Below are 25,698 nucleotides of genomic sequence, written 5' to 3'. Positions count from 1 at the left end.
CAACTTGTTGGCCCCTTAAAAGGAAAGGGGGGGACAATGAGCTTGGTCCTATTCTCAATCCCCTTATCTTGCAAAAAAGAAAAAACGAAAGAAAAAAAGCCCTCAAACTACACTCTTAAACTATGCCTTATGGGGTGATTTTCCCACAGATACTTTGTCATTATCTTGAATTCCTTGACTTATTAAATGCTACAGCCCCCTGAAAGGAAACTTTATTCTGTTGAATACCTACAAATCAGCATATGATTCTTAGGTTCTTTCATGGCTCTTATTTAACAGTATTTTTGTTTAAAGGAATCTTCTCTCTAAAAGATAATAGTCTCTAAAAAGAGTGTTTTTAAAAATGATTTGCCTGATCATTTTGAAAACCTACTCACTTTGGCAATGCCAACGTTAAAAGTGTACACTAAAACAGACTAGACTGCTCTCCAGGACACTGCCAATGAAAGGAAAGGAAATATAAGATTATTGTAACATTATAGAAAAGAGGTTCTGGTGGGGCGGTCAGAAAAATCCACTGAAAAGGGACATTTTAAATTCTCTCAAGGGTCCTTAGTCCAAAGCTTCGGAAGTGCTGTTTAACCCATCCTTGTGCTTATATGTGCCCATAAAAAAAGTTAGTTTTAGACAAACAACACAGACTCCAATAATTATTTCCCAAAATTTGGTAAATGTCACAGCCAGGCAAACTGGTTCAGATGGAAAAACTGGGACAAAAATAAGGAAGAACATTGTACCTGTGAAACAAAAATGGGTTGCTTTGTTTCAGTTCATAAACTCCACTATCTAAGGATTTTGAATGAACTTTGACAGAAACATCGTTCACTAAAATGTGAACTGTGCTTTGGAAGAAAAACATACAAATACCGACCCTGTTAATTTGTTTCAGCATTTCAGAATAATATTAGTTTATGTAGATATCCAGTGTATAAGAGTGTACATTGTATCAACTTAAAGTTTAGTGGCTTGTAGATAATTTTACCACCCATTATCTTGCTTTGTTGTTGTGACTGCCCTTCAATCCTCCCCTAAATCATTGCAAACCCTGTGGATGAGACATTCCAACCCACTGTCCTCTACTGCTCTGCTTTAGGTCCTGAAATTTCCGGGCCTGCATCCTGATTGAGTCTATCATCCGGCATGTGGTCTCCTTTCTTTTCTATTCCATCTTGTTAGGATTATTGCCTTTTTAAGAGTCTTGCCTCTCAAATTGTACACAAAGTGTTGACATGGAAGAAACAGCAATTAGACAAGAGCTAAAGATGCTAATATTGTTTCACCTTATGATAACGTTTTTACTCTCCAAAATGAAAGAGAAGAAAACAAGGAGAGTTGATTTCTGTTTTGTGCTGGAACGTATCTGTCTTTCCCACTGGTTCATTTTACTGCTTAGATAAAACCAGCCTAAGTAAAACTCTATTTAATCTGTCCATATAGATACAAGTGTCCTCCACCGTTCATCTTATTGTTACTTTATGTGAAGAGTGTTATAATTTCTCTGCCACAATTGTGTTCTAATAGTTATTTTTTTTCATCTACCTCACTGCCATCCTTATAAGTGATGTTCGACTTAAAATAACAGCCTTGCTCTCGGCTGCCCCCACTGAGTTTTTTGGGGCTTTTTTTTAATGAACAGGATTTCAATCATTTAATTTATTTTTATATCTCTGTTCCATTCAAACAGTTGATCCATCACTGACTGCAACTAAAAACTATGGTCCATTCTTAGACGGGCATACATCAAAGTACTTGCTCAGCAGTACTAGGTTCGAAAGGGGCGTCCCTTCTGGATGCCCCCACACCCTAGTTACGTGCTCAGCACGTTACAACATGTCGGCTCCATTCCACCGGGGCCGCCATTACAACACTCACAACCACGCGCCTTCACGGGTGCCTAGAGTGCCCTTTCTGCAGCCCCCAGAGGTGCTCCATTTCGGAGCTCCTTCCAGCTTTGTGTCGCTGGGAGCAACTTTTACATGGCTGTGCCCAGCGACGCAGCGGAGAAAGGGGGCCCGAGCGGCCCCTTTCTCCTCCTCCCCGCCGTCGCGGGTTGTCCTTGGGGCTTGAAGCCCCAAGGCATACCCCTTTCCAGGCCGTGGGGAATCGGCCTTTTGCCGCTCCCCGCGGGCCTGGGAAAGCGGTGTGGATTGGGGGCCTCCGAGGCGCCGTTCTGGCAGCTGATGGCCCCGATACAGCGGGGAAGGGTGGGTGCAGGCCGCCCCAACGGGCGGTCTGTAACCCGCCTACTGTATCTAATGTCTAGCGCAGCCGTTTGGAAATTGTGGGTTTCCACTTGATGTTGGTGCTCTAGTTGTCATTGTCACCAGTAAGCCTTCCAACAGTAAGGCGGCAGTGGTAGTTTGGTCCAACCACACATATGGGAAGACACGGTTTTGAACTTGGATGTTGTTGTTGTTGTTGTTGTTGTGTGTTGTCTATTTACCAATTCTCCCATGGATGATGGCAGGGAAAACAAGAACAGCCCACCACAATATGCACTCCAGTACGAACACAACATTAGTTAAAACACACATCTGTTTAAAAAGACCAAACAAGAGAGAGAATACATATGAAAACCATCTACATTTTAAAATTTATAATTTAAAATTCACATTTTATGAATCATCTGGATAGACCTGCTGGAAGAGCTTAGTCTTCAACGCTGTTTTAAATTTGGGCAGATATTCAGCTGTTGAATCTCTTCCACCGCAGTTTTCCCACCGTCTGGGGTGCTGAAGAAAAAGTCCTCTGGCTGTACAGTCAGCAAACCTAGTACTGGCTGTTTGGAGGAAGTCTTTGGGAGGAGGCAATCTGTAGTGGGACTTGGCCCAATCATGTTAGGTTTTAAATGTAATAACCAACACTTTTGACCTTGTTCAGAAAAACTGGCAGCCAGTGGAGTGATTTTAATAGCTGAAGTAAGCACTATTTGGCTGTCGCATCTGGCAAGAGGTGCACTCTTCCAGAGTTTTACATGACAGCAAAAAGTTGAGGATGGTGAAAGCATTGAGTCACTTTACTTCTTCACCGCTTTGGACAAATATCGCCAAGAATCATAGGTGGTTGCCAGATTGCAAGGCTGTCCTGTCTTTATGAAATTAAAGCAGCCAACCTCAGTCAATACATTTTTGTATAATCATGGAAAGGCAGCAGCAAAATTATGGTTGCTTAATTTGTATTATTAAGATTGGGCCATATTCGACTTAGGTCCTGTTATGTTTATGTGTTTTACCTATGTGCTTAAATGGTTTCACGTTTTACATATATACGGTAATTTTTATTTTTCATCGGTTGTTACCCCGCCCTTGCGACTTGAGGGAGAGGGGGGGAAAGAAAAATTATTTGTTGTTGATGATTATGAGTTATTGTTTGTTGTTCCATAGCCCGAGAAAAGGCCTGTTGTGCTTTTCTGCCTCATGGGCTACAAATATTTGGGTGTGATTTTGCAAATTATATCTCTTCAGTTAGTTGAATAGGAAGCACCCATTTGCTGCTTTGCATGCCGCCTTTGTATCAGCTGCCCTTGCCTCTTGAGTCAACCTTCCCTCACTGCGAAACCACCCCCTTTTCCTTACTTTTACATCCCAGTACAGAGACGCCCCGTTCTTTACCCTCAGTGTGTTTGTTTTTTGTTTTGTTTTGTTTGTTTTTTTTAAAGGGAAGACGTCGCAAATAGCACCTATGTGACACCAGACGGTTATATTAAGACCTCCAGTAATGATTAAAACTGAATTTCCACAAACAATATTTCAGAAAGCAATAATTTGTATTTTCATTCAAGTAAGTTCCACCAGATGGTTTGTGCACCATGTCCATGTGGCTTTTCAAGCCTCCATTCCAGTCAAGCTCATGTTCAGGCTTCATGAAAGGCCTTGTAAACTGCACTCTCAGAAAGATCTTAGCCAGAAGGCAGGAGGCAACCACCCAAAATACCCAGTGACATAATTTACAAATTGTCTACAGTAACGACCAAAAAACACTCAACCAACAACACATCTAAACCACCTTATAACTAAATTCAGTGCAAACACGTACATCTAGTTGCAGGCTAACATGCCATTCTCCACCTGTATAAATCCTCTAGGAAATATAATGTGAAAAACTAACATGACAACTTTCTGCTGCTTGCCTACCAAAAAGAGAATAACAATTCTTTATGCAGTTAACATAGTATTCTATTAATGTATTAAGACTTGTCTGGAAAAATGCTGTTCAGGGCACTCATGCTCGTGGGGGGGGACCCCTGTCTTTCGGGCCAGGCAAACCTGTAACCACACATGTGCTAAAAGGGTTTTTAAAAGGCAGGTGAATCATAACTAAGCTAGTAAAAAGTGAATGAATAGAAGGTAATTGACATGACCAGTAATCCCAAGAATAGCAAAGCTTTAGCTGTGCTACAGTCCTACTCTCCAGTTGGCTGTTAAAAGAATTAATTGACTGGAGAGCTATGCTGGGGTGCCAGAAAACAAACTCACTCCCAACCTGGCCAGTGTTAGAAGGCAGCCAGCAGTAGGTAACTTTCTTACTTTTAAAAGAGATTGCCTTATGTAAGACCCCACACTTTCAATCAAACCCACAATGCATAAACGCTCAACCTCAGGGTTTGCTGCAGCCAGAAAGTACTTAAAAAAGGAATGGCTCTTACAAAAAAAGTCCACTTTCCCATCCTTCGTTGCAGTGTTTTTGACAATGTGTCTGAGCAAATAAATCCTGTTTGTCTGCTTGATGTCTCCTTGCCGCTTTAGGAAGGCAGCCAGTCACCTTTCATTCTTTCTCTTTTTCTCATTCTTTTAAATTAATTTTTTAAAATTTACTGCTGGAAAGTTTATCCGGCTCATTTTGTTTCCAACCTTAAAAAAAACCCACTTTTACGCAGGGCTAAGGAAAAACTTTGACACTTGGTTCTAAACTATATATGGATAGGGCTACAGGAATCTCCACTCCGATTGAATAAGTTGAAGACATGCTCAGAGACGAAAGACAAGAGAGGGTCTAGTCATCTGTCTCTCTTCTCTTTCTCTCTCTCTCTCTCCTCTCTCTCTCTCTCTCTCTCTCACACACACACACACACAACACACACCCAGATCAACACAGTTCACTGCTGGTTCCATTCCCAATTTGAAGATCTGTTTCTTTCTTTTTTCTTATCCCTAAAGTAGGGAGCAGATTGTACCTGTGAAAACAAAATGAGGGCGAAAACATTGTACCTGTGCACAAAATGGGCTGCTTGTTTCAACCATAAACTCCACTAAGGATGTATGTTTGGGTACACCTTACAGAAGCAACAGTTCACTTAAAAATGTGAATGCTTTGCAGAGACACAATACAAAATATATGTACTTGTTATTTGTTGTCAGATTTCAGCATGATCTGATGCTTATGTGGATATCTTGTGTATAATGAGTGTAAACATGTACTTTACCTCCAAAGTACATCTTCACACAATGAAAACACCAGAACATTTTATCAATCTGCCTCCTGATTTAATCTGCTCAAACTGTCCTTACCAAACACCAGTATATACTTCTCAGCAAAGCAGAGGGAAAAATAGAGAGAACAAGAAACTGTGTAGTAAGATCGCATCTCCTTTCTTTCATTAGGTTTTTACTTTAATCAATTAAGTACATAGTTTTTTAGCCTTTAGGCTATGTTTACGATCTTTATTCATGAGGATGAAACTATCTATAGATATGCGTTATGTAAATCAATGGTTTGCCAGGAGTAGTTTGAGATCTTACTGATGACTAGATGATCTGAATTACATGTAAAGGATTGTTAAGGATTTCTAAACTCAGTTTTCAAAGAAATGTAACACAAACAAAGCATATCCTTTTGCTAATCTTTCCCTGTCCTATATAACTCTGCTGACAACTGGGTGTAAACAGGAGTAGAGATGGGGGTTTTTTTCCGGGGCGGGGGAGGGATGTTAAACTGAAGGATTCATTTCAGTCTAGTTCTAGTACAAAAAACAAATTCCCTGGGTTTCAGATTAATTCTACAAGTGTGAGCTTTTTACACCTGGCTCCAAATAGAGCATCTCAGGTTTCTAGGTCTTTACAAAAGGAAATATATTCCCATGACTTTGAATCTGCTCAACTCTGTTGCAAGCTATGGAAAGTATCGTATTGTATCTTATTCTGTTTGTAAACCGCCGTGATCATAGGAACAGTGGTATATAAATAAAATTTCAATCAATCAATCAAAAGGAAAAGATTGTTTCTAGGAGTGGGATACACTGGAAACTGAGCTTAAAGTTGCGCCATCAACCACCACTCCACCTCATCAGACTGTCCCATTTTCTGTTAGGGATTTCAAATAAGCCCCTAAATCAGTAATTGTGTAAATCATTGTTTGCGTGAAAGTGGCTGACAAGTTCAGATGTGCTGGGGCCTTTTTCTCCAAGGCTGATCAGGAAAGGAATCTGAGCTTGTTTTATATGCCATCTTGTTCAGCCTTGAGCTTGTGACAGTGGAGTAGGAGAAAAGGGCACAGTGTAGGCAAGTATGATATGTAAGTTTCTGAAAACATTATTACTTGTCATGTGAAATATTATTTAATAATAGCTTATAATAACTACAGCAACTTTAATTGGGCTGTCCATTTTATCCTCCTAATCACTGAACCTAATAAATAGAACTAGTTATCATTACATGAGGGGTTTTCAATAGAGAAATCTCATGGAATGAAATCAGTTTCCATGTGATTAAAGCTGATAGCTTTCACTACAGCAAAATTACTTACAGGTATATCTGTGGGTCCAGAAGGACAGAAGTAAATTCCTCAAATGATACCATTTGTTTTGCCATTTGTTCTAGTACCATCGTTGAAATGGTACTAGAGTGTTTTCCTGCACTGGCCCTTTTTAATAATATTTTTAGTGTATACACATGCACAGTCTATCCAATTTAATCTGCTCTATCACTTCAGTCCTTCTAGGGCCCTAACAAAAATAGGCTGTGGTTAAATGGTTCATCCTTAAACTAGGCAGCTGTCAGAAAACAATTGTGAAAGGGTAGCATCTGCACACACTGCTCCTACCCAGGGCATGATGTAATAACAGGCATTCATTGAGCACCATCACAAAGTATGTGCCAACATTTATAAACCAGGAGAGAACTCTTGGAAAAGAGGCAGATTTTTTTCTCAGCACTTGTTAAGGAAGTTCATAAATACTGAGCCAATTCCAGACACTCACCCATCATCAGTAGTAACTGTTTTAGGGAAACACTGGCAAAACTATGACTAACATTGCAAGTTCAGCTGTTTGGGGAATACACAAACTTTGGTGAGATTGATCCTGTGAGTTCCTGAATTAAATAAATTGTTGGGTTGCATGCTGAGTAAGTCATCGTGTCAGAATGACTATTTGCTTTGTATGTATGGATTGGAGGGGAGGTGTGTCTCTTGCTCTTTGCTTGTCAAATTATTACAGGCAAATCCCTAAAAGCTGAGTTATACTAAAAGTATGTAGCCGAAAAAGAAAAAGCAAAGATGGGCCTTGTGAATCACATTCAAGCTTCCCTGATCTTCACTGCAAAAGTTCCAGTATGATTCAGAAGTGTGCATGTATAGTAAGGAACCAATAAACAATGTTTACTCAGTTTGTGTAGCTCAGGAATGGTTGGCCCGAAAAGCGGGTGGGGCTGTAGGTACAACATGTCACTGCAAAATGAAATGACACATGTTTCAAAAATTCAGGTGTGGATTTTTGAAATGATCATGCTCCACCAAATCTGTATAATATTTAAAGAGGGATTGGTGCAGACTGAGGTTTGTATTATTTCCAGTTCCTACAATGTAAAGTGCTAGATTGTTTAACACTGCTGGGGTTTTTTTCACCAGAGCTCTAATGCCAGGCATAAGTTGGGGGGGGGGGATATAGGTAATCAGTTGCTGCAGATGGCAGGATATGGAACCACTATGTGTGGATAGAGGTACCTTACTGATGAAACTGGGCCATGGACTTGAACTGGCTTGCAAAGTAATTTTATTTTATTATTGTGTATTAATTTTATTTATATCCTGCCTTTCCCTGGGATGGCTCGCAAAGACTCTATTAGATGCAAATGGGAGACTTATTATCTGTAGGGGGGGGGGAGTGTAGCCTGTAGGCCACATAAACCTCCCCAGTCCCAACGATCAAATGTTTTATTTTACCATTATTCTTGCACTGATGCAGACCAATGGAGAGGACATGTTCATTGGGCTGCATCAGTGCAAGAATAAAAATAAAATAAAACATTTGATCCAGCACAATTGTCCATCCACATAGAAAATGTAAGGAAGCAGGGAATGCATTCAGACTGCCAGACATAAGAGTTTCTTGTATATTACATGTAACATTGATGTAAATGGCAACTATACACACACAAACTGTTCAGGCATTAAGCATTCAGCCAGAACAATGACAGAGAGCACTGGAGGGGCAATTCATGCTTTAGAGGAAATGGACCATTGCCTCCAGCTCAGGCTTGTGTTGTTGCGTGCCTTCAACTTATTTCTGACTTATGAAGACCTTAAGGTGAACCTATCATGGGGTTTTCTATGGCTGAGGCTGTGTGACTCACCCAAGGTAACCCTGTCAATTTCCATGGCCAAGTGAGGAATCTCTGATCTCCAGAGCTCAAACCACTACACCACACTGGCTTAGGCTACTTCCAGCCAAAATATTCCACAGTAAATATTTCCTTCTGTGTCTGTTTGCATGAGGGAATGCCTGCCTGCCTTGCCCTGGGTGTTTGTGGATGTTTGAATGAACACTTAGCCCCTGACTTTGCCTGTCATCTTAGGTTGTCCATCACTGGCTGTTGTGCCACAAAGGGCACATGCCCACTGGCTGTGCGTCCTACAGCTGAATGCATGAGTGCTGAGTTAGTCTCAGTTCAAAGCTTGCTGTGCTGTGTGGGCAAAGTCTCAAAGTCTTCCTATTCACACATTTTCTATTCAGAGAATGAGTGAGAGAGAACACCTTGTTTAAGGATATGGCTGCAACAGCACTGCTGAAATAATCCAGTTTCACACCACTAACTGGCTCAATGCTATGGAATTCTGGGAACTGTAGTTTGTTGTGGCCCCAGAGCGGAGCGGAGCTCCATCCCTGCATACTTTTGCAAAAATCTACTTGTGAGGCAAAAGAAATGGTTGGACCCTGGATGCTGTACAGAGAAGAGAATATGGATCTGACATTCTGTGTGCAATATGTATACCATTCCCTTTTGGAGGTCCCCTGATACAGTACTTTCATTTTTTCCCCTAGTTACATTATTTTGGAGGATAAAAGAAACTTTGTTTCAATAGCACAAGAATAATTTAAGGTGATGAGCCATAGCACTGAGTAAATGAAGCTTAAATTTTTCCATTTCTGGGTGTTGGGCAGCTTCATCGTAAAATCTCAAGCTTTCACAATTCATGCAAGTTTTACAGACTCTCAAGTTTTCAGAACTTCAACTTTTCGCCACTCACACTTGATCCATTTCATACAGAAGAAGTTGCACAATCTATTACACCTCCCACCCCCCCAATACGAATTATTATTATTATTATTATTAACCTTTATTTATAAAGCACTGTAAATTTACACAGCGCTGTACACACACACACACACACACACACACACACACACCTTTCACCCATTAAAATTGCTGTGTAAAATACCTCATGGAGGAAGAAAGCTGGAGTATGTAAAGTATTGCCTGTGGAATTGCAGAAAACAGGTATGATCCAGCAAAAATACACACAAGTCCCCTGCTAAGGGAATGCTAAGTATTCTGCATATTATTTATAATGATACTGCTGAATATATTACTCTATAAGAGAAGAGGAAAACCTTGCAGCACCTTAAAGACTAACAGATTTATTTTTTCCACAAGAGTGTCAAATTAATTATGAGATTGTTTGTGTATGTGCCTTCAAGTTGCCCTTTAACTTATGGTGACCCCATCATTGCATAGGTTTTTCTTAAGCAAGGAATAGAGGATGGTTTTGCCAGTTCCTTCCTCTGAAATATAGCCTAGAGCACCTGGCATTCATTGGGGGTCTCCCATCCAAGCACTAGCCAGGGCTGACCCTGCTTAGCAGCCAAGATCAGCCAGGACCTGATGCCTTAGTTTAGGGTGTTTAGACCTGGGTTGTGAGGGGGTGTCTGATGAGCCTGGTTTAGCTTTGGGCCCTGCTCATCTTTGGCATGTGTCTCAGGAGAGAAGGAGGCCCTTTGGCTGAAAAAGTCTGTGGCCAACATTGACCACACAATTGCGCTGGAGGGCTCACAAGTGCCTAGAGAAGTGCTCTCTCTAGGAATATCTAGGTCCATAGAGTTGCACTGGAGGACCTAGAGATTCCTAGATAGAAAATATTAATCAAATCTATGGACGATCCAAATCCACAGAAGTCAGAGCCACAAACGTGGAGGACCAACTGTATTCAGTGTCAGGGATATCCAATAATGTTAAGGGAAAGACCCTTGACTCTGGAAACCAGGGTTTGTTTCCTCACTTGGCCCTAAAACCCACTGGGCAAGTCCCACTCTCCCAGCCTCAGAGGATGGCAATGGCAAAGCCCCTCTGAAGGAACTTGCAATGAAAGGCCTTAAGGTCACCATAAGTCTGGAACGACTTGAAGGCACACATCCACAACAGTGGTCATGAATGAAGGTCTATGATCTTGCCAAAATGGGGGCTTGGTGCATGTGGCCCAGGGACCACCCCTGCTAAAGTTCACATATAACAACGAGGAGGAGGAGAGGAAGCGTCTTGAGTTTTCTTGGGGTTTTTAATGCAAAATGCTAATGACAGTTATAGTGTTGCATTCAAATCTGGTCTTTGTGGGAAACCACTTGAAGGCAGACAACCCAAAAAAAGACTTGGTGGCTTAACAAAATTACTGGAGACAGTCCACTCAGGGTGACCAGATGTCCTTGTCACAAAGGAGGACAAATGTAGGACCATCCAGGAAAATGTCGGGCGCTCCAAAATACAAGCTAAGAAAACTCCTAGAAATGTAAACCCATGCTTCTGAAACCTGCTCCAAATGGAGGACATTTTGGAACTCCTCCTGGACAAAATGGAGGACTTTCTTCCAGACAAATGTAGGCAGCTGCAGAACAAAAGCTAGGCACACTCTTAGAAGTGTAAGCCCAGGCTTCTTAGTCCTGCTGTGAGTGGAGGGCCTTTAGGAATCCCTCCTCTCTTACCAAAGAGTTAAAGCGGTGCCAAACCGGGTTATTTCCCCAGTGTGGATGCAGCAGCCCTCTTTGGCCTCCTTCCTCTCAGCCTCTGACCAGCCCCTGGAGGAGGAGGAGGAGGAGGAGAAAGAGGAGGAGAAGGGGAGGGCGATGCCTGGGATGGAGGCTTCTTAGCCCCCTCCTTTGCCTCTGAAGGGCTTTGGCTTCTTCGGAGAGAGGAGTGGAGGAGGCAGGCGGGACCCTGGAGCAGACGGAGCCCCTGGGGCTTTGGAGGCAGCGGCAGCAGCAGCAGCAGTGGCCGGCCTTCCTTCTGCTTCCCCGGCCCTTGTGCCAAGAGCAGCCGGAGAACGGCATGATCCTGACAAGTAAGTTCCCGCCATTTGGGGAAGGAAGCCCAAGGTCCTCCTGAGGGAACAGAGGAGGGAGGGCAGGGGATAGAATAGAAGGTGGACATGGAGGGCGGGTCCGGGAAAATGAGGACCTGCTTGGGTCACTTTCAAACCGCACCACCCAAAAAAGTGGAGGACGTTCCTGAAAAGGGGAGGGCAGGAAATAAAAGTCTCAGGTCCCAAACACACTGCAGAAATCATCCAGTTTGAGACCGCTTTAACTGCCCTGGCTCAGGGCTAGGGAAGCCTGGGAACTGCAGCTTATGATGGCACCAGAGCTCTCTCTGACAGGGAAGGCTCAAGGTCTCACAAAACTACAGCTCCCAGACTTCTCTAGCATTGAGGCAGTGAAAGTGGTCTCAGACTGGACTGTTTCTAAAGTGTGTTTTGGATCTCTGTCCAGCTGGGGAAAGTTACTCTCTTACTTTTGGATGAGACCTCTCTGAATCTCTCAGGCATTCTGGGAGTTGCAGTCCAAGGGGTGGGCAACCCTCCTTCCCCCTTTATTTCAGAGCTTGAGAAGGTTACATATTTGTTCTACAAGTGGGCTCTTGGTGTCTGCTGGGGTTTGGTTCCCAGTGGATACCGAAATCCGTGGATACTCAAGTCCCATTAAGTACAGGGGCATAGTCAAATGGTGGCCCTTATATAAAATGTCAAAAACCAAGGTTTGCTTTTTTTGAAACTGATATATTTTTGGACTATCTTCAAACTGCGGATGCTTGAATCTATCAAGAAAGAATCCGTCAATACAGAGGACCGAGTTGTACCTGGACTACAGAATTCCCCAACCAAGTCTTCCAAGTCGCCAGTCGATTAACAGCAATCCTGTGTATTTCATAAGATTTTCTTAGGTAAAGAATACTCAAAGGGGGTTCTTTCCACTATAATTTTAGAGCTGGAGGGGTTCCTTGTTTGGACTGCAACTCCCAGAATCCACCAAGTCGAGATGCTGGGAGCTGTGGTCCATGCCAGAAACTTCTCCAAGTTCTGAAAGGAAGGAGAGAGATTGAAACCACAACAGGATATTGTGATGATGGTTGGCTTTGCCCAATTTTTTCAGCAGAGGCAGCAGCTCACACATGCATTGAGGCATGCACAGGTTGCCTAAGAAGGTAGCCTAAAATGTTGTGGGGGTGGGAGAGAAGTTTTGGCCTGAGGCATGGATTGAGGAGGTGGCTTGAGGAAGTTTTGCTTTGGGATCCAGACCCCTGGCAAAGGTGTGACTTCAGCCCCTTTGGGGAAATCTCTGATCAGTCAAGCTGGCTGGAGATCGGGCGATTAGATGGTCCCACCTTGGCTCCTGTTTTTGTTTCTTCCCCCACAACAAAAGCAGAAGCCAAGATGGGACCATCTAATCTCCTGATCTCCAGCCAGGAGAGGTGGGTGAGCCTCCAACAGAGTCGAAAGGGCAAAGAAGACCCTTCGTTTGGCACGTAGGCAGACGCCTTGCAACAAGTCTTCAGGGGAAATCCTCTGCCCCCTTCAGAAATGTTGGGTATTTGCTTTGCCTGGCTCTCTGGTTTGCTTCCTCGCTCCTGGTCTCCAGCTTGCTGGCAGGAAGGGCACCTTGTGTGCAGGGTGACCAGATATAATAGTCACAAAGGAGGACAAGGCTCTACTGCAGTGTCCCCAAATGGTGCCCTTTAAGAAATTTTCAGCTCCCAGAAGCCTCAGCCATGTTGGCCAATAGTCTGGGTTTCTGGAAGCTCAAATCCAAAATCGCTTAAAGGGCACAGTTTGGGGACCACTGCCAGCATGTGGAACATTCGAGAAAAAGGGAGGACATGACCACGTTTTGTTTCTACAGAGTAGATATGCCCTTGTTGTTGTTGTTGTTGTGTACCTTTAAGGCATTTTCAACTTACACTGACCCCAAAGCAAGTTTATTCAGAGGGCGTTTGCCATTGCCATCCTCTAAGGCTGAGAGAGTGTGACTCTTCCAGGGCCACCCCTGTACAAGGCCAAGTCAGGATTTGAACCCTGGTCTCCAGAACCATAGTATGATTCTCAAACCACTACACAGTGCCGGCTCTCATAGATGCACCCTGAAGCATTTGTGCTGACTGGGGATAGTGGGAGTTGTAGTCCACAAGGAACCAAAACATTTAATTCAACACCACTTTTAATGGGTCCTGTGCTTTTGAGATCCTTTCCCACTTCACCTGGTTTATGCCCTCCTTGGAAAATCAAAATCCAGCAGTGGGTCATGACTGTGCAGCTGGGGAGGGAAAGAATGTTGGGTTGGCCACACAGCAGAGAAAAGGGACAAAGCTGAGGGAAGTGTCCCTTTTGGACAACAACTCCCACTATCCCCAGTGACCAAGCTGGCTGGTGGGGGGGGGGGGGGGTTGGAGAGCGGTAATTCAAAAACTAACTTTCCCAAACTTTTAACTGTAATAATGACAAGAAGGTACATAACAGTCTCATCCTTTCCTTGGAACTAAATCCCATTGTACAATATGCACTGGGGATTCTTTCCTAGGAAGTGTGCTTAGGATCATAGCCTAGGGCTCCTAATGAAACAGGAAGAGGAGAAATCCTTGACTGGCTGAAGCCATGTGGCAGCTTTTTCCTGGAAATGTGTTTTAGATTAGTTTAGATTAGCAGAGTGATGTGTGTGTGTGTGTGCTTTTTTTTCTTCCCCTGTTTCAAGCCAAAATGTCCATGTCACTTGGATCTGTGTGTAGGTAGGAGTCTGCAAAGAGAGCAATCGAAGAAAGGAGTTAAATTGGAGGGGGGGGTTGAGGGGAGTTAAAGAGAAAGGAAACCTACAATCCCCTTTTGAAGTTTCTTTCCTTCCAATAATTAACCGGGTGGCTCCTAAGAGCCAAATACCCCCCACCCCCAGCCATGGTGCCTGAGTTCAAGATGTCATCCTAGGAGCCTTTGATCCCTTCCAAGGAGCAACACCCCCTGCCAGTTGTAAACAATGCCTTGTGGGGTTTTATTTTTAAAACACAAACAGAAAACAAACTCTTTTTGTGGTCTACCTTGGGTACCACAACGTCTCCTTTCTCACAAAAGCCTGCCAATGACATACTTGGAGCATCATTGGGAACAAAATCTTTCTCTTAACTCTAATGAAGGCCATACCTAAGTAGCAGCAAATGAGGTGTAACACATTTTAGGAGGAGTCTCTAACATGTGCCTGTTGCTCCTTTTTGAGAGAGGGAGAGAAAGGAGAAAGAAATCCTGAAGATGCAGCAGTTTGCAATGGGTCACCCTCAGCCTAGTAACCCTTGTAACGTTGCATTGAGAAATAAGCTTGCCTGATGACCTAAATGTCTTTCAGAAAACAAAACACAGATATATACATGAAGGTTGTGGTCCTCTTATATTGAAATCATTGACCTCAGGAGTTACTTTTAAATAGCATTGCATTGCTTTACTCATAGGATGTTAATAATACTTAAAGAGCAAGAGAAGACAGATTGAAAAGTTAGTACCTAGTAGTGGCTGGTGGCATCCAGGAATGTGTGCACACTGCAAAGTTATAGCATTTTGATACCAGTTTAGCTGCTAACCTTCCATCCTATAGAATCCTGGAATTTATAGTTTGGTGAGATTTATAAACTTCTGTAATAAACCCCCCTGAATTAAAGCATTAGAAGCCTCTAGGGGAGAATTCTAAGTACCTAACAAAACTACAAATCCCAGGATTCCTTAGGATGAAGCCATGACAGTTAAACTAGTATCAAATGACTATAACAATGCATTGTGGATATACTCCCATGTCACTGGGGTGATGAATCTGCTTTGGGCTTTAGGATAAAGTTCAGCACTTTGAATAGCTCATTCAAAGTTCAGACTAAAACCCAGAGTGGAATCACCACCCCACTGGCATAGAAGCCACCAGCATCTGCTGTTAGCATTAATCTTCTAGCCAACTCTGGGCTGGATTTGGTTTTCTGACCACACAATTCACAAATGTTTTTTCCCATAAAGATATGTTCAGTGAGAACCAGCTTGTTGTAGTGATCTGTGTCCTATACTAAGACTCTAGGGACCAGGGTTCAAATCCCACTCAGCCATGGAAACCCATTAGGTTATTTTGGGCAAGACATACATACTCTGTTAGCCTTAGAGGAAGGCAATGGCAAACCCTGTTCTAAACAAAAATTGCTGGGGGGAGGCATAATAGGGTTGCCTTAGAGTTGCCATAAGGTTTTGGGGTTTATTAATTGTAATTTTTAATTGTTTAATGTTTTAATTATACTGTTGGAATCTGCTTAGATTCCTTTATCAAAAAGCGGAATACAAATAGATATTGTTATTATTATTAAGTTGGAAATAACTTGAAGGCATGCAACAACATTTTTATTGTGCTATCCATCCTCTTTCAGGAAGGAGACAAGTGGACATATGGACGTGCTACATGTTATTCCCAGCATTAAAAGCAGTTGCTGGGAAGTGGGAGGGTGTTCTTGAGTTCATGTCATGTCTGTAGGCTTCTCCTAGGCATTTGGTTGAACACTATGAGGAGAAAATCCTAGCCTGGGTAGGGCTTCAGTCTAACTCAACAGGTCTCTTCTTCTTTTCTTAATACTCATGCTTGCAAAATTTACATCTTATCAGATAACAGAATTCCCTGGTCATTCTGGGAGTAATGATTCTCAGCTATTCTTAATGCTGTGTCCAGACCATTTCTCCCATCTGATTTCCCATGGGATTGTTAGTGAATTTCTCAGACTGTTAGGCAGCATTATTTTCTCATTTCTGCAGTCTGAGGTTCTTCCAGCCAGATTTGGCAGAGATTGAATTTGAGATACTATGCATCCAAATCATCTATCTGCTCTTAGCATAACTTCAGACCTTTCCAAACAGATCCTAAGCCATAAACCCAAACTAGGTTTCTGCTGTGGAGGATGAGTATTCAACCCAGAGGGTCACAGATGGACCTCTCTACTGGAGTGGGTGGGAAAGCAGCACACACAGTTCTCCAAATGTTTTGGTTTACAGTTCCCACAATCCCTAGCTGCATGCTTTCTGAATTTTAAAGAGGTGCTTGAGCATAGCTTGGAAAACTTAATTTTCAGACTAGAGGTACCAGAATCCCTTGAACAGCATGTCCACTGGGTGATTTGTAAAGTAGGTTTTGTAAGCTGTGTGCTTGACAACGTCACAGCAGAGTTCAGGCTTTTTGCCCTGGAGAGAAAGCCCTCCATATCATTTCTAATTTACCAGTTCAACAGCACATGAAGATACTGGGTATGCATGATCAAGGCAATATATCAGTTCATGACAGAGGTGGGCATTCAGAGGTTGGATGCATTTTATATTCCAACAGCATCCCTAATTTGATTCCTTTGTTTTCCTTTGGGGGAAAATGACCCTCTCACACTTACACTTAGGGCCAGATTTGTCCTTGAATCATGAGCAAACGCCCAATTCAGAGAGCAATAGGAACTTCAAGAAGAGGAAAATACCAACAGCATGCTTCCTCCCCCCCCCTTTTTTTTTTTTCCTTTTCCTCTTGAATGTTTGAACTTGGGATAGTTTAAAGAACAATTTGTGAATGTTGCAGTCCCTGAAGGAAAATTACCAGACAACTGTGTGCATGGCACCAGTGCCTACCCTCCTCTAAATCAGGCTGGGAAGTGCTACTCTCATTCCTGTTACTCTAGAATAAATAAATGAGCGTGAGCTAAAATATATGTGCTGGAGATCTGGTGGCACCAGGCAGGCAAAGAGCTCCCAAGACAAATGACCTTGTCTAGCTAACATTCTGCCTCTTGCTCCCTGAAGATGAAATTTCAGGCAATCTGGCAGAATGTTTTGCCTGTTAACAGTGTGCCCCAGGTTTTGACTTACACCTTATCTAACAATAATAGTGGATTTTCTCCCTCTCCCTCCCCATTTTTGTTTAAAGTGCAGAGTTTTTTATTTGAGCAACTGTAACATTATCACAGTCATCAGTTACAGATGCATTTTCTCTCTTGAGCTGTTGGGAGTCTCAGAAGGATTGAGGAACTCCCAGTAGTCTGGATAGTGAGAATCTGGTTACATTTACAATGCAATTTATATTGAACTAGAAAGAAGATAATAGCCTAGCAGATTGAGGAGTGTTGTTGGGTTTTTTTTCATGGGTATGTAAATATATCTGCTGCTCAAATTTTGATTAATTTAGCATCCATCTGGGCTACAAGTTCTTTGCTAGATTGTACATCTGATCTAACCCAATAGACTTCTGGGTGCCTCCATTTTAATTAACTGATCTTTATTATGTTGTCTTTCTGTTGGATCAAATGGAGGAAGCATAATTGATCCACTAGCCTACTTTTTTTTCATTTTCAAAACCAGAGAGAATGTATGAGGATTGTCAGCCTTGCAAACTAGATCTCAAAAGTTACTTGCCAATATGTAGTGGCAAAGTCTTTTATGACCTAAAGGGGAAAATTCAAAAGGGCTACAATATTTGCATAGACATGATTAGCAGTTATCATAGGTGACCAGGAAATCCTTATTGAGGAGTCTCAATTGGGTAATTCCCTCCAAATGTTTGCACAGCAGAGCCTTGTGGGGGAGATTAGGACAGACTGGCTGTGGTCCCCTCAGTTGAAGATTATTTCTAAAATGGCTGGGATTGATTGGTACTACTCCATGCATGAGTAGTTTAATGGGCCAGTGTACTTGGCCATTGGTTTTCCTTTCACTGTCATGTTTTGGTATCCCTCTTCACCTTTATGAGATTTGTTGTTGTTGTTATTGTTGTATGTCTTCAAGAATTGAAAACGGACCTGTCATGAGGGTTTCTTGGTAAGATTTGTTCAGAGGGGTTTTTGCCTTTGTCTTTGCCTTCCTCTGAGGCTGAAATAGTGTGATTTGTACAAGGTCATCCAGTGGGTTTCCATGGCTGAGCAGGAATTCAAACCCTGGTCTCCAGAGTCGCAATCCAATGCTCAAACCACTACACCACACTGGCTCTCTTTATGAGAGCAGGCAGAGCCATTGTTAAACTTTGTGTTCTCCAGTCCACTAAACCAATGTTCTTTCAAAGGTTCCCTTTCATTTTAACTGTCTGGTTTCTTGCTGAAGACTCACATTGTGGAATACACAAGATCTGTGAGAATTTGGGGAATATGCAAAGTTTCTTTTGATAGCTAATGGAGCAAAGCCACTGCAGAGCTTAGTGAGGTGCCACTTAGCCTGTGAAGAACCTCTCTCTCTTTCCACATGCACACACACATATGCACCAAGGTTCATCTATTATCAGTAACTGCACTTGATACAAACTTATGGCCCATTCATAATATTGTGTGTGACCGCAAAGTCTTAAAATGACTTGGAGCTGACTGTTCCAAGGAACAATTTCCCCTTTAAGGCTTCTTAGAAGTTCAGAGCTGAAAGTGGGGCTCTGCTTTGAATTTAATCTCCTGCAGAGTCCAGACCAACACCACCCCTTCCTTTTGTCTTTTCAGAACCAGGTCAAGTTCTTTCTTTTGCAGGTAGCCTTTAAGTTACCTTGTTTAGAATTCCTTGACATTGATTTTACATAAACTAAGATTTTGATATTCTTATATGTAGCTCTAGATTTTTTAAAAGAAAATTAATATGCTTCTCTTCCATCTTGCTCTTGTTCAGAATAATCTGCATCTCTAGGCACACAGTATTCAGTATGTGATGCCTAATTCTATATAGGATTAGAGTGCTCAGATTTTTCATGTGCAGCTGTCTAAGCATGTGGACCAAACAATATTAGGACTGACTTTAAAAGGTGAAAGGAGTTTCATGCAGGCATTTACAGATTTTGGATCAAAAGTGTGTTTGCCAGAGCCCACCCTTACCATAGTAGCTGTAGAAAGTTGCACTTGACAGATGTTAGCAAGACACTTGCCATGGTGAAAGGTAAAGTGCATGTGTGATACACAGTTCTCTTGAGGTAAATGTTTCCATTGTGAGCTAGGATAGATTGATAAGCAGCAACTCTACTTGAAATTCATAAAAACCTTCCAATTAACATGACTATATAGGAGGCAGCTCTAGACAAAGGAGAAAGACCTATAGTTTGTAGAAATATATATTACTTTGTATTCAGGCAGTTCTAGATTCAATCTCTGGATTTCCCAATTCAGTTAAATTCAGAGCAATCTAGGTTGTATCACACATTGTTTCAAGGAGCTTCATCCTCTCCAGTATCAAATTTGCACATATAATACTTACCAGTCTTCCACTAAAGTACGTGGAAAGCCCACACATGGAGAAACATCATGTTCAAAGCATGTGTGGGGCTGCCAGGGGTGGAGGTCAGTTTGAAAAGATGTTCAGTATGAGATCTTCCAAACCTTATGTCCACTAGTGTACGGAAACAGGTAATAAAATGGAATGTATATGAATTGCTCAGGACCAGCAGAGGCATATGGAGTTTTTTCATATGCTTTGGTGAGAGACAACCATGGTCTGTTGGCCTATGAAGGGGGGATGGGGAGGGAGGTGTATGTCAAACAGGATGGTCCTATACTGTAAACAGAAGTTTCTCATGCTTCACTAGCAACAGGAAGGAGGAAATGAGGCTATGCAGAAGAACTGACAGGCTCCAGACAATACCAGGCCCACCCTAGCATTTTTCACTGTATTGCCAAAAGACCTAAAGACATAAAAATAACTTCAGATGTTTCCCCTTCCTTTTTAATGCTTATCAGAGAAATATAACAAAAACCAATGCAAACTGTCCTATATTAAGTCGCCCCCATTGGTGTATCAAGACATTATTTTAGGAAAAGAGCAACAATGGTTGGACCAGAACAGTAAGAATAAGAACTTTCATGCTTCTCTTGTACTATCCAAAGTGAGACAAATAGATCTCATTTGCAGTAATTACATTTATGAATTCTGGTTTTCCACAGAAGTATGAAGAGCCACAAACATGACTGTGCTATATGTTTGATATGGCAGAAACCTTGGTATTATATTTTAAAAATATTAAATAGAATACTGAGCTTGGACACATGGAGAAATGTGTTCAGATTTGTTTATTGTGAACTTCTGGGGATTTCTTTTAAATGAAAAGTGGTATGGAAAGGCTTGTAAAGGAATACATTTTCCATAACTTGATGGGTAGACTTGGTACCAATCTTTCTCTTTCCACTCTGTATACTTTGGAATTAACAGGGGCTTTGCTCACAGCCTTGTTGTGAAAGATGAACTGGTGAACATGTCTGGAATTTTGGAAGACTGTTTCACTCAGAGAAAATGGTGGGTTTGACTTTTCGAAAGCAAACTGGTGAGACTGGGAGAGAAAAAATGCAAACATGCTAAAAAACCTAATGGAAGACAGAAGTGGAAGAGTCCCACCTTCAAAACAGAAAAGTATTTTTTTGAACCCATAATTGTATATCCCAATACCCTCTTCATAAAAGGGTGAATCACTGCTTTTCAGGAACAAGCAACTTCACTGGGAAAATGAGTATCAAGGAGTGAAATCTGAGTCTCAAAATGTGAAAGCAGTTGCTCCTACAAAGCACAACCAGTACCCATTTCACAGAAAGCAAACTGCTTGGAAAAACACATATGGTCAGGCAAAAAAACACACCAGGAACCCCCTCCCCAAATTCACTCCTTGGTATGGCTCCAGCCCCTTGGCATGTTGTCCCCACCCTTTGGTTATACATGTTTATTTCCTTATTCCTGTGCAACAAGACTCAAAGTGACTCTTTTAAGAAAAAGGTAAGATGAGATTATTTAAAAGTGACTTTTAACTAATCTCTTCTTACCTTTTTCTTACAAGTCTGCCTGTTCACTTAAAGATGAAGACCTCCAGGCCTTTTTATTTTTTAAAGAAAGCTTCTTGGCTTCACAAGCACTCTCAGAAATAAATTGTTTAACAGCAACAATACAACTTCTCATTTCATTTTTTAAACAAAAGAAAAAGCCATGAGGGATGCTAAGCCTGGGAAGCTCCATCAGAAATGCTTACAGACAGTAACCATGCTCATAGGCACCATGTTGGAAACTCCTCAGTATATGGGCATTGAAATTCTTTTGATTCTTAACTTTCCAAGAAGGCAGGCCAGGGCATCTCAGTTGGTGGCACTTTACTGTTGTCTATTATCGCCTACAGTACCTGGCATTCCTGAGTGCTTAAGCTATATTTCAGAGGAAGGAACTGGCAAAATTACCTCTGAGTATTCCTTGCCTAAGAAAACTATAAAATTCATGGGGTTGCCACAGATAAATGACTAGAAGGTGCATACACATACAGTTCCAAGACACATGAGTACCACATGGAGATTCAGCTGTCATCTTTAGAAATGACTGGATTCCCAAACAACAGTATGCTTTATTCCAGTCTCCAAATGATGATGTGTGTGTGTTTCGGGGGGAAATATGTATAGTCTTCAGAAAGTTTGTGATTTACTAGACATCTTAAGGAGTAGACTCCATGAACTGGCTATAAATATAGAGGCAAATCCAGTGAGTTTAGCCATTTCAGTTAAGTTTCTTACCTTATTCCTCTGCTACAAGGGTCAAAGTGACTTTTAAATAATTCTGTGTAGTGAAGAATGTCAGGACATCTTGTTTGTTTTTGATTCTTTGGCTGATAAATATGAAGGAATGTGAAGGCTGCTGTTTTTACAGCAGAGAGGCTTCAAATTAGCAGGATGGGGTTATGCTGTTTAGGCCAAGGTTACCAGCATATCTCTAGATTTGTTCTTCCTCTAGAAAATACCATCTTTCCAGTAATAATGTGCTTGGAATAAGGAGCGAGTGTCTCTGGAAAGTTTTTTGTGTATGTGCTATAAATAAGGGGAAGAATTAGTTTATGAATGTAGTCTATGATGAAACTGAATCTCAGGAAAGCATTCCATTCATGGTGATGTATATGAGTATTTTCTTGCTATCCAGTCTTCAGAAATTAAACTTTTCAGACATGCCACGCTGAATCCTTGGATATCTTGGATATAATATTAAAACAGGTGTTTTTATATTATTAATAGCGAGATCACTGAATTTTGCAATGTGCATTATAAAAATACACTGGCATGTTTTCTTCTAACAGGATATATTCTTTTGTTAAAAGTTTTTGTAATCTCTTCTGGTTTTGCTAGGGATGGGGGATAAAGATCAATGTGAGAGACTAGGCAAAGCCTTGACACTGACTTCTGGAAATCTCACTCCTCACCTCAGATTTTAGCAGGCACTGGCTATACATTTTCAATATATTTGTATATTCAGAAAGACTCTTACATAAGTGGCTGAGTAAAGATTCTCACTGATCTCAATTTTGCATTAGATATGTTTTCCACACTTGCAGAATCGTGGTATTCAAGCTACTGTTAAGCAAAGGAAGGGAAAGGGAGATGATGTGGAACCATTCTAGATGGCAGTGACAGCTGGGTTTGACGGTTAGTATAGCTATACCCTGAAGGCATAAGATTCTGACTGATCTTGGAAGGTGAGCAGAGTCAGGCCTGGATAGTCTTTGTATAAGTGACTGCTAAAGAATACTAGGTGCTGAAGGCTTTAGTTCAGAGGAAGGTAATGCCAAGCTACCTCTGAGTATTCTTTGACTAAGAAAACCTTATGAAATGCATGGAGTCTCCACAAGTCAACAGGTAACTTGAAGGCACACACACACACACACACACAAGCTAAGCTGTAGTAGTGTGACTGAGCTACTTAAGCACTTTATTAACTTTGCATGAGCCATCTACACTGTCCCTCCACATTTGTGGCTTTGACCTTTGTGGATTTGATTACTCATGGATTTTTTAATATTAATTTTATTAATATATTCTCTCTAGGAATACCTAGGTCCTCCAGCGCAACTCTGTGGTCAACTTTAACTAAATGTCTCACTGAAGGACCTAGACAGAACACTCCTCAAGGCATTTGTAGCTCCTCCAGTGCAATTCTGTGGTCAATGTCTGGCAGATGTTGACCCCAGAGTTGCACTGGAGGAACTAGAAAGGTGTTCTTTGAGGTAAAAACAGAGTGTTTTTGTTATTTGCGTTTTTTTTTCACATTCACAGGAGTCCTGTGCCCCTAACCCCAGCAAATGTGGAGGAACAAGTGTACACTAATGGTAATTTTACTTGGTATCATTGTTTCTGTCATATACATATGCTGTATTTAAGCTATGAACCTAATGACATAACCATGAGACATACACTTAGGAGTGAAGCATCCCACCATAGAAAGTCTGTACCTGTACTGAGTGTATGCATCATTTGATAGCATCCAGCAATTTGGAATCTCTGTTCTACAGGGAAATATTCATATATGCCCTGGTGGCGCAGTGCTTAAATGCCTTTACTGCAGCCACTCACTCTCAAACCATAAGGTAATGAGTTCAGTCCCAGCCAGGGGCTCAGGGTCAACTCAGCCTTGCATCCTCCCAAGGTCACTAAAATGAGTACCCAGCTTGTTGGGGGCACTTAGCTTACAGTTGTAAACCACTTAGAGATGCTTAGGCAGTATGAAGCGGTATATAAATGAAGCTGCTATAGCTGTGGCTATTCACTGGGAAGAACAGACCCTTCCACATGCTTTCTTTAGTCACACATTGTCTCCTCTAGTCATCCAGCTGGCTGAGAAGCATATGGCTTGTCATGTAGCTCAGTCACTTCAAAGCCTTGGCTTCAGGGGAAGAAGGACTATAGTGGTGTTTGTGGTGGGTCGCTATAAATACAATATTTACTCAAATACATTCTCAACGAAGGGTCACCATGACATTTGTATATGGAGCCTACCCATGCTTGCCTTCTCCCAGGCTTCCTGTAGTGTGATTTGATGAAACTCAGCTGGTGGGAAAAGATCTTATTTGACATTTGTCTAATCTCTGTATGTGAGTGGATCTTGGAAAGTTTGGAGACAAAATGCTATTCATACTCATTAGTATTTTCTTAGAAAGTGCACAGAGGGCTAGGTTATTTTTAGCAGGAAAATTAGGAGACGAAAAGGGGAAGTGGTAAAAATAAAGGCATGACTCCCTTAATTTTAGATAAAGTGCAGTAGCAGACCTTTGCTCTCTTACCCTCTCTCCTGGATAACAAAGGAGTTGTACATGCCTCTCATCAACACATTCCCCAGTCAGGCCTAAGATGTTCTGCTGTTCTCTGAGAGGGATAGCCAGTTGCACCCCCACATATATCCAAAGGGAAGTCCATAGTACCCAAAGCCAGCCAAGTTATTTCAGCCCATGAAGTAGAAAATCTGACATATGCCACCCCTGCTATTCAAAATACAACAATAATTTTCTGATCTTTCATGGTGTCAAAAAAAAGAGATAGGGAGTTTGCAGAAACACTAAAGCCACTTAGTACTTAGTTGTCATCAGAATTTTGAATTAATTGATTTCTTACCCAGTTCATTAAAAAAAAGTATCAGTTTTCAACATTGTTAAATTCTTAAATTACAATGATGTTAATTGTTTGAAAAATAATTGATGTTTACATTTATTTTAATTATTAATGGGTGTATTTTCAGAGAAGCCACATTAGGTCATTTATGGCTCCTTTAGTTATTTTTTAAAAAATAAAACAATGTCATAAATATATTATTAGTGATTAAAAGAATGAATTGATTTTCTAATTTTCACTAAATCAATCAAAGTTAATAAATTGCATTCCAAATTAACATCAAGGAATTTGCTTTGACACCAACAATTCCAGTCTCTGGTGGTCATCCTGTTTTCACCCTAGCTATGTTGACATTTTTTTGTTTTATTTAGTCTTATTTCCAGTCCTTTTTAGGGAAGAGGCACTGAGGAGCATATTGTTCTTTGTGTGTCCAGCATGCAGGAAGTGCAAGTAACGGAAGTTCTTCACTTGGTGTGTGTATTGAACTGTTCTGTTCTGTTTGTTTCTTAATGGGCTCTTAAGAATGTTTCACTGTTAATAAATCTGATAATGCTGGACTAAAGATCAGACAAAGAGGGACAGCTTCATATTTGCTCTTTTTGTTTGTTCTCCCTTCTTTCTTTCTTTTTTTTAAAAAAAATATGTACATGACTAGCCAGCGGTTAATTCTTGAAAGTCATAAGTAACATTTTTATCACTACACAGGATGTAAACTTCATTGCTAATCTTTTTTCTCTAATAAACTGGAGATAGTTCTTCTGTGTTGACAATGCCAACTAGATTATCTTTAGAATTTGGCAAAACAACATTTTTTTAATAAATAATCCTT

At 41.4% G+C, this 25,698-nt stretch overlaps 1 protein-coding gene across 5 annotated transcripts in view; it reads left to right on the top strand.

Moving 5' to 3' along the window:
* DLC1 (DLC1 Rho GTPase activating protein) overlaps positions 1-25,698 on the top strand; it is a 295,066-nt gene that overhangs the window by 217,255 nt on the left and 52,113 nt on the right. Inside the window, exon 1 of one of the 5 annotated variants that reach the window (XM_042467916.1) lies at positions 11,414-11,544. The exons of the other annotated variants lie outside the window; for them this stretch is intronic. Within the exon in view, the coding sequence (XP_042323850.1) occupies positions 11,532-11,544 (13 nt within the window). The 5' untranslated portion in view covers positions 11,414-11,531. Of the gene's footprint in view, positions 1-11,413; positions 11,545-25,698 lie in introns of those variants that run through there. 5 annotated transcript variants of the gene reach the window in all.

Source organism: Sceloporus undulatus, chromosome 5, assembly GCF_019175285.1.
Source record: "Sceloporus undulatus isolate JIND9_A2432 ecotype Alabama chromosome 5, SceUnd_v1.1, whole genome shotgun sequence".
NCBI classification, from domain to species: domain Eukaryota; kingdom Metazoa; phylum Chordata; class Lepidosauria; order Squamata; family Phrynosomatidae; genus Sceloporus; species Sceloporus undulatus.
Note: the sequence above shows the minus strand (reverse complement) of the source record. Positions and strands in the feature narration are given on the sequence as shown.